General features: G+C 39.4%; 1 protein-coding gene across 2 annotated transcripts; it reads left to right on the top strand.

Moving 5' to 3' along the window:
- Positions 1-361: 361 nt before the first annotated feature.
- Positions 362-6,842, top strand: LOC127865735 (uncharacterized PE-PGRS family protein PE_PGRS10-like). 2 transcript variants are annotated; one of them, XM_052405670.1, is made up of 9 exons: positions 362-431; positions 574-660; positions 700-1,257; positions 1,467-1,580; positions 2,874-3,084; positions 3,377-3,470; positions 5,156-5,330; positions 6,141-6,274; positions 6,484-6,842. In XM_052405670.1, exons 1-9 carry the CDS (start codon positions 377-379, stop codon positions 6,655-6,657), a joined length of 1,602 nt encoding a protein of 533 aa, XP_052261630.1. In that variant the 5' UTR covers positions 362-376; the 3' UTR covers positions 6,658-6,842. The 2 variants fall into 2 exon arrangements, with proteins under 2 accessions (XP_052261630.1, XP_052261629.1); XM_052405669.1 differs by having other exon boundaries at positions 574-1,257.
- Positions 6,843-8,719: the final 1,877 nt, after the last annotated feature.

Genomic DNA, 8,719 nt, shown 5'->3' with positions numbered 1-8,719 from the left:
TGAAGTTGTCTTCTTGTTACAAATACCGGGCGAAGGATCTTTGACGGTCCTTTAATTAGCACAGTCATAAAAACCCTTATTTCATGAGAAACTTGCCAGTGCAACTTTTACTGACGTATCATTGTATTTATTTATTTATTGACTGATCAAGTTTTGGACAACTGGCTCTATGCAGGTAATAAACACAGCTATTAAAAGCCTCTGTTCGGTGCGAATTCATTTAACGATTGTCTTAAATTCTCTGAGTGGCTCATAATTTTCACTTGTTTTCTTAAGTAGTTACTAGATCATGACGTTCGGTTGTTTATTGCTTTTTGGATATGAATATAAGAAATTGGTTCGCGAAACGGTTTGCAATATTGTCGTGGACAGACACATGTTATCACCAGTTTTGATCGGTCTTGCCTGTTTTGGCATGACCACCGCGTGGTGTACAGCTTTTCATATTCTTAATTTAGATGCAAAATGCGTAAAATTTAAGTATCTTTATGCCGCATTCAACATGAAAGGGTAATTATTGAAAACCGTATTTACATGCGATCACAAACGTTAGCTTTTATTATCTTGTTTCAGGGGGCCCACCAGTTGGTGGTGGTAGTGGTGGTAGTTTAGGTGGAGGCGGTGGCTGGTGGGTGCCAACAGGATCTGTTGGCGGCGGAGGTTTTCCCGTTGGAACAACAGGCTCTGGTGGCGGCGGAGGTTTCCCGGGTGGAGGTGGCGGAGGTTTTCCCATTGGAACAACAGGGTCTGGCGGTGGTGGTGGCGGTTGGGGAACAACGGGATCCGGTGGCGGTGGAGGTTTTCCTGGTGGAGGTGGCGGAGGTTTGCCCGGTGGTATCGGTACAACAGGCTCCGGCGCCGGTAGTGGCGGTTGGGGTACAACTGGATCAGGCGGCGGCGGAGGTTGGCCTGGTGGTGGAGGAAACGGTGGTGGTGGAGGTGGTTGGGGAACAACTGGCTCCGGAGGTGGTGGAGGTGGTTGGGGAACAACGGGATCAGGTGGCGGTGGAGGCTGGCCTGGTGGAGGTATCGGCGGAACAACAGGTTCCGGGGGTGGTGGCGGCGGCTGGGGAACAACTGGTTCCGGTGGAGGAGGTGGTGGCTGGGGAACGACCGGTTCGAGCGGCGGCGGCGGTGGCGGTGGTGGTTGGGGAACAGGAAGTTGGCTCACTGGACCTGTTGGCGATGGCGGATGGCCTGTAGGGCCAGGTGGAGGTGGATGGGGGACAACGGGTATACCGACGACACCAGAACCAGGTAGAATTACCATGTTTTGTTCTGAATTGTTGTATTCATTTTTTTTCTTACATCATTATTATTATGGGTGATGGCGAATGTAATGTCAGTTTATTCGTCATCATCACTATCATCAATTATATCGTTTCACGTAAGCTTTTATTGTTAGTAACATGTAGCGATATGTCGAGGATGGTTTTGATTCTAGCAGTCGTTCTGGTTATGTGTAGATCTCAGCTGTGATGGTAACGGAGGCACTTGCGTCAGTGGACACTGTGACGGCGAGGTGGACGCGAGTTTCGAGTGCGCTACTACCGGGACCTCTTGCTGCCTACCCAACGTTCGTATGTACATGTGTAGATGTGAAGCCAATAGGAAGCTGAGCACTTTTATCACACCGCACAGATGATAGTCCAAACAAAGCTGGAATGTATTACTGGAACCATAACATAAATAATTGCTAAAAATTGTACACAGCGTATGCATTATTTTTATCTTACCGATACAAGTCTGTTACAGAGTCATAGACGAATGTTTATTGTTATTAATACAAAAAATCAGCTTATTTAAATACAGAAGAATATTGTTGTTGTTTTTAGAAACACAAAATATCTCTTCGTATTTTTTGTAACTTGATTATGACCTTATTTAAAATTTTAAGATTCAAGCTTGATAGCCGCAGATTTCCCTATAAGCAAAGGCTAAATTAATATTTGTTAAACTTTCCAACAAAAAAGCAGAAAGATGTCCGGCTCATGACAATGTTTTCAAACATCTATTTTTCGTTATGTTTCGTCTCTCTGTGACACATTGAACTAACGCCATCGTGATTTAATTCTTACTTACTAACTCCATCGAGATTTAATTTTTACTGACTAACTCCACCGTGATTTAATTCTTAATGACATACACAATCGTGATTTAATTCTTACTGATTAACTCAATCCTGTTTAAATCTTACTGACTAGCGCCATCCTGTTTAATTATGACTGACTAACTCCATCGTTGTTTAATTCTTACTGTCTAACGCCATCGTTACTTAATTCTTACTGTCTAACGCCATCATGTTTAATAATTATTACTGACTAAAGTCATACTGACTAACTCCATCGTTGTTTAATTCTTACTGTCTAACGCCATCGTTACTTAATTCTTACTGTCTAACGCCATCATGTTTAATAATTATTACTGACTATAGCCATACTGTTTAATTCTTACTGTCTAACGCCATCATTGTTTAATTCTTACTGTATAACGCCATCGTTGTTTAATTCTTACTGTCTAACGCCATCCTGTTTAATTATTACTGACTAGCGCCATCCTGTTTAATTCTTACTGTCTAACGCCATCGTTGTTTAATTCTTACTGTCTAACGCCATCGTTGTTTAATTCTCACTGTCTAACGCCATCCTGTTTAATTATTACTGACCAACGACATCCTGTTAAATTATTACTGTCTAACGCCATCCTGTTTAATTATTACTGACTAACGTCTTCCTGTTCAATTCTTACTGTCTAACGCCATCGTAGTTTGATTATATACAAAAATGCTCCAAGTGTCATGTATTATATAATTATTCCATGGTATCATTATCATTGCAATTTGCTTGTTTATATATATTTTATGTAAACTACAGTTCCGTACGAGTGCGGAGACCCCTACTTAACTAGAAGTGGCCTACTTCCGGTCCTTCAGGGAGGTCAGAGCCGCATTGTGGGAGGGACGGAAGCAAAGCCACACACGTGGCCATGGCAGGCATCCCTCCAGAAGTCGGATAAATTTCACTTTTGCGGAGGATCCTTAATAGCGGCACAGTGGGTTTTAACCGCAGCACACTGTGTTGAAGGGTGAGAATTGATGACGCTTGCAATAAATAGCTTTTAAACTGATGTCACACCAAAAACATTCCGAAATATCTTCAGATATATTATGATTGAGTTGTTAAGGTTTAAGTTGATTAATGTTTTTTTTTATCTTTAAATTTCACACTTTCTGCAACAATTGCTCTAATAAAAATATAAAGAGCGTCGTACTTCAAATATCATCAATAATTTTGTGTTTTCCTATTATTTTTTCTGCCTTTGATTTTGTCTGCAACATGCTAGTTTCAGCAAATTCGCAGTTTCTTACACATTTTAGGGTGACCTCAGTGGCGAGGGTAGTGCTTGGGGAACACAACCGAGAGATAACTGACCCCGGTCGCGAGCAAGTGTTCAAGGCCTCTGTATTTTCGGTAGGTGTACGCTTGTATCGGGTGGGGCGTATTCGCGAAACGGGTGATGCAATAGGACATGTAGTGTATTCGAATAGCCGATCACTACTAGATCAATAGAAAGCATTGAGTCTATTCGTAAAGGAAAAGAATTAATACATATTATACTGTACTCAGTATATGGACTCCCAACAAATGACACGCTTACTTTTAGCTCGCGCCAGTGCAAATCACATTGTGGGATTCAGAAACCGCCATTGCCCGACGTAAGTCGTGTCGGGCGTCGTACGTAAACTTTCCGTTGAGAGCAATCTCCTCCTAAACCGTTTATAAAAACATCACATGAATGATTCTTGGATGATTGTTTTTTAAATTTATTCAAATCACTCTGTTTGCTACATAGATGATCATCAAAGTTAAAAATAGATCAGAGCCCTCAATCTATCAAATCTGCCGCCGAATTTCGGTGGCAGTCCCCCACCTGAAAAGTATACTTTTTTCCCCTTTTGGGGGGAAAATTCCCCCCCCCCCCAAAAAAAAAAAAAAAAATTATTTTTTTTTTTTTTTAATAGAAAGATGTGTCTCATGATTATTATACCTCAATTCTATTTCAATTAAATCTTTTCAAACATACTAAGTTATGAAAAATGCAATGAATATAGTGCAAACGTGTACAAATGAAATAATGAGAGAGTAAGTAAAAAAATCCCCCAAAAAGGGAAACGCCGCGAAAATTCCCCCTCCTAAGGTCTGCGGACCCCTTCCCCCAAAGTAGTGTGAGGGCCCTGTAGATTTTTAACAAAACTAAACAACAGTTCTAGCAGTTCTCTGTTTGGCAAAAATGACGTTTAGTGTGTCGGTCAACAACAAATTAACATATGTTCTTTCCGGATCGTAACCTCGGCTTCACCATAATACTGTAGGGAAATGGAATATAACGTGTTTTACAAACGAACCAAAATATGCTATTGGATTTATAATGTTTTTGGTAAAAACTATTTATGACTTATTATATTCCAAAATTGTTCCAAACGTTTGCCAAATACAATGTAAGCAAAACTTGCAAAAGATATACTTTATTTTTACTTCGACAGCCGTCTTGTCAATAAATGTCGGTGCCAAACGTCATTTCATAACAAGCGATATTATTGCTCATATTTGGCTTTTTGTTCTTTTGTGCACTGCCGTTAATAAGACGCGCAAAACAAAATACAGAACAACAGACACCATTTGCATTAAAACGAGGGGCGGGGGATAAAACATAATTGGTTATTTTTCATTAAACGCATTTGAGTAATTTCCTTCTTAACTACTATTCGATATACGATAGTTTTATTGTCCATAGCAAGTAGCTAACCCTTGTAAAGTTGAAAATTGACTGACTGGTAAATTGTAAAAATACTCAACGTATTACATGTAGTAAAGATTGTCGCAGAATGTGCGTATAAGAAACCGATTATTATAAACTGTTTCATGAATTATTAATAGAAATCAATAAATATATTTTCTTTATTTGTATTTTAATGCAATTTAAAAACTGAATTTAAAGTGACGAACCCATCTCCGGACTGCAGAGGTCGAGTTGTATCCATTATTTATATATTACAGTATATTTCAGTATAGTACAGAGTCGTACAGATCCACGTGGGTGCAGTTGACAAAAATGTTCTATACATATTATTCTTAACTTTTGACTTAAATCTCAGCACCCGGAGTACAATAAGGGCGTCGCCATACCCCACGATATCGCTTTGCTGAAGCTGTCGGCGCCGGCGATCCTTGGTCACCACGTGTTTCCGGCCTGCGTACCGCAAATTGGCAGGGAGTACAACACGTCCCGTGGTGATGAGTGTTGGATCTCCGGTTGGGGTGATACGAAAGGTAGGTTCTGATGACAGTTAGGATTAAAAGCTAGTCATTCAATTACTGCAAATGCAAAATTACGGTTAATAGTGAACCTGTTTTGCAGATACATTGATTTTGGCAATGAAATAGTATTAATCACATGCCATACCGTGTTTCCCCATGTAATATAACCTTTATATGTAATATACTTTTGAAGCGTTTTCATTGGCTTAGTTTTCGTTCTATTGACCAATCGCATTTTGTCATTTTGCTATAGTGGCGTCGCAACGTCAAATGACGTCAGGAAATGTAAACAACATTTGAGATTTATCATTATGTTTGCGTAAATTTATTTAATTTGCTCTTTTAAAAGCATGTAATAAAAAAGATCTGACACTCGTCATTTCATACCAAATTTTATTAAACTCGTCCAGGAAATTCGTTAGTAAGCTCGCCAAAGGCTCGCTTGCTAATAAAATTCCTGAACTCGTTTAATAAAATATGGTATGATATGACAACTCGTGCCAGATGCTATATATGCGATGCTTTTTTAAGTTGTTAATGATAAATTTCGCTTGTTTCGAACCTTAGGATATGTGAATAGCAATACTTCCCAAATAAGAGAGTACAGAAAGACTATGATATGTACTTACCGTAAATATCCGTCTTGTATGCGTTCGAAAGCTTGCGTTTTCGTTCTAGTGATAAAATCGTTTAAAAAGACTTTCAATACATAAAGTGTGCGCGCGTGTGAAATCACTGTAACTGATATGAACCTGTTGTACACAGTTTGTCATTCGCCGTAAGACAGTCAAGTGTCATTGTACAAGTTTTATCCCAATGCAGACACTGGAGATGAAACGAAGCTGAACGAACTGCGTGTTAACATCACCGCCAATGACGTCTGTCGTAAGATGTGGGGCGACTACATTCTCGAGTCCCAGATCTGCGTCGGCCTCGGGGATATTGGCGCGTGCAACGTACGTACAATATTAGCGACTTACGTAAACGGCATGCGTTTAGACGCTTTTCATATCATGTAACTTCCCGATCTATGTCGGCCTCGGAGACGTGGGCGTGGGCAATGTGCGCTCATGCATCACACTAAAGCAGCAAACATTTAAACTGCTACGATATGTTGACAACGAAATATTTCCCAAAATATATTGCACATTTAATGTTGTTACAGGGTGATTCCGGTGGCCCCCTGTCGTGTGTCCGAAAGGGCGAGACCTCTTGGGAGTTGGCAGGGGCCACTTCCTGGGGCTACAACGGATGTCGCCAGGCCAACAAGCCGAACGTCTACACGCGCGTGTCCTCCTTCCGGCCCTGGATCCTCGCCACCATCCGCAAAAACAGCTAACACTCCAATAATACTGCAAGCACTGAAAACCTGCCATAAAGTGTCTAATGTAGATTTGATGAAATGTTTCATTTTTTCAAGGTGCTTTAGGTTGATTTATTTGGAATTTATAATTTGGTTTTAGATTGGAAAATATATACTGTTTATTTAACAAACACTTGTATGTAAATAAATATATTTAAATATTGCGTCGTCATTTGATTGTAACTTAAGTTTAGACATTTCGTAATTTGCCACTACCAGATCTGCCGTAACATCCGAATGTTGAACATCGAGTACTACTATTACTATTTCTGCTAATCCTACTTCTATGCGATGTTTACCATATGACATAATGAAACAAGTATTATTGGTTTGTCACATTTTTATGACCCGCTGATAAATGCAAGTCGTGACGAAACACATACGGTGCTTAGGCGAAAAATTATTTATTCCATATACATGAAGATTTTAATTTAGTTACTAATTTCTATTTAGATGTCGCTACATTAACAAGGGCTGTTTGTAAAACACGCATGCCCCCCAAATGGGCTGTCAGTTGTAGTGGCAGCCATTGTGTGAATGAAGTTTCATGATCCTAGGCCTAAGCATTCTTGAATTATCATCCGGAAACCATTTACCTGTTTTGAGTCACTGTGACCTTGACCTTTGACCTAGGGACCTGAAAATCAATAGGGGCCATCTGCCAGTCATGATCAATGTGCCTATGAAGTTTCATGATCCTATGCCTAAGCGTACTTGAGTTATCATCCGGAAACCATTTTACTGTTTCAAGTCACTGTGACCTTAACGTTTGACCTAGTGACCTGAAAATCAATAGGCGCCATCTGCCAGTCATGATTAATGTTCCTAAATGTTTCATAAACCTTGGCCTAAGCGTTATTGAGTTATCATCCGGAAACCATGTTACCTGTTTCGAGTCACTGTGACCTTGACCTTTGACTTAGTGACCTTAACATCAATAGGGTCATCTGCCAGTCATGGTCAATGTTCCTATGAAGTTTCATGATCCCAGGCCTAAGTGTTCTTGAGGTATTATCCTGAATCCGGACGGACGGACCGACCGACATGTGCAAAACAATATACCCGCTTTTCTTCGAAGGGCGGCATAAAGATGTGTCTGTTGAATGGTGTTTACGTCAACCGGTGTGTAATACAAGACACTATGATTCATAACAAAATTTTGATAATGACAACAGTGTATATTTTATCCCATTTTCAACGCGACATTGACGGTATAACACCTTATGGAATATACTAGCCTGTATTCAACCTTGTGGGATATACCTGTCGCGTGCACGGACTACTTTTTACTTTACCACTGAATGATTTTTCATAAGAAATAAAGTCGAGAAAACTTAGCTTCAAAAGTATGAAATCTAGTCATATGACATAATTTTTCGCCATCCGTATAATGAATCAGCTGATTGATGGCGCCATAAAATGACATACTTATTGCGTCATTTTCCCCATTTTTTTTACGCTTTATTATAAACGCGACTTATTTCACATGAACATGTACTGTATATCGACATAATTGTCAATTTATCACATGTTCCTTATTTCGTGTAATGTGCATTGTTTATAATCCATCCATATACTTTTGACATTTAAGAATGTACAACAAACCATACAAATATCGCACAATTCATAAATAATCTGCAATATTTGCTTTCCGATTTAATTCACGTTAGGCATAGAGCTGTGTAAAGTATAAGATGGTAAAAATAGCACCACACTGGAATTCGGAACGTCCCATTTTGTATACGGGTATTATCCACTCATTTATCTGTTGTGTAATGGAATGTTTTCCATTCTTTGTGTATTTATATATTAAATTGTTTTGTACAATATGGGCATTTACCATAGACAAATAAAACATTGTGCAAGTTTAAACATAATTATGTTTGTATGCAGAAATCTGCAAATGCAACCGAGTTTACCAACGGCTTTTATTTAATAAACTGCTCCGGTTCATTTTAACAGCAGTAATGTACATAGAGTACATGATGTAGCGTGTGATGAAGAAGAAAGTTTATTGAGTTCGTAAACTCATTGGAAT

The sequence above is a fragment of the Dreissena polymorpha genome, chromosome 2 (genome assembly GCF_020536995.1).
Source record: "Dreissena polymorpha isolate Duluth1 chromosome 2, UMN_Dpol_1.0, whole genome shotgun sequence".
Classification (NCBI taxonomy): Eukaryota; Metazoa; Mollusca; class Bivalvia; order Myida; family Dreissenidae; genus Dreissena; species Dreissena polymorpha.
This window is presented reverse-complemented; position numbering and strand designations above follow the sequence as displayed.

Coding starts and splice junctions, on each gene's coding strand:
- LOC127865735 (XM_052405669.1), top strand. CDS start 377: ATGTTATCACCAGTTTTGATCGGTCTTGCCTGTTTTGGCATGACCACC. Junction 432..573: donor TGGCATGACCACCGCGTGGT/GTACAGCTTTTC, acceptor ATCTTGTTTCAG/GGGGCCCACCAGTTGGTGGT. Junction 3,085..3,376: donor GCAGCACACTGTGTTGAAGG/GTGAGAATTGAT, acceptor TACACATTTTAG/GGTGACCTCAGTGGCGAGGG.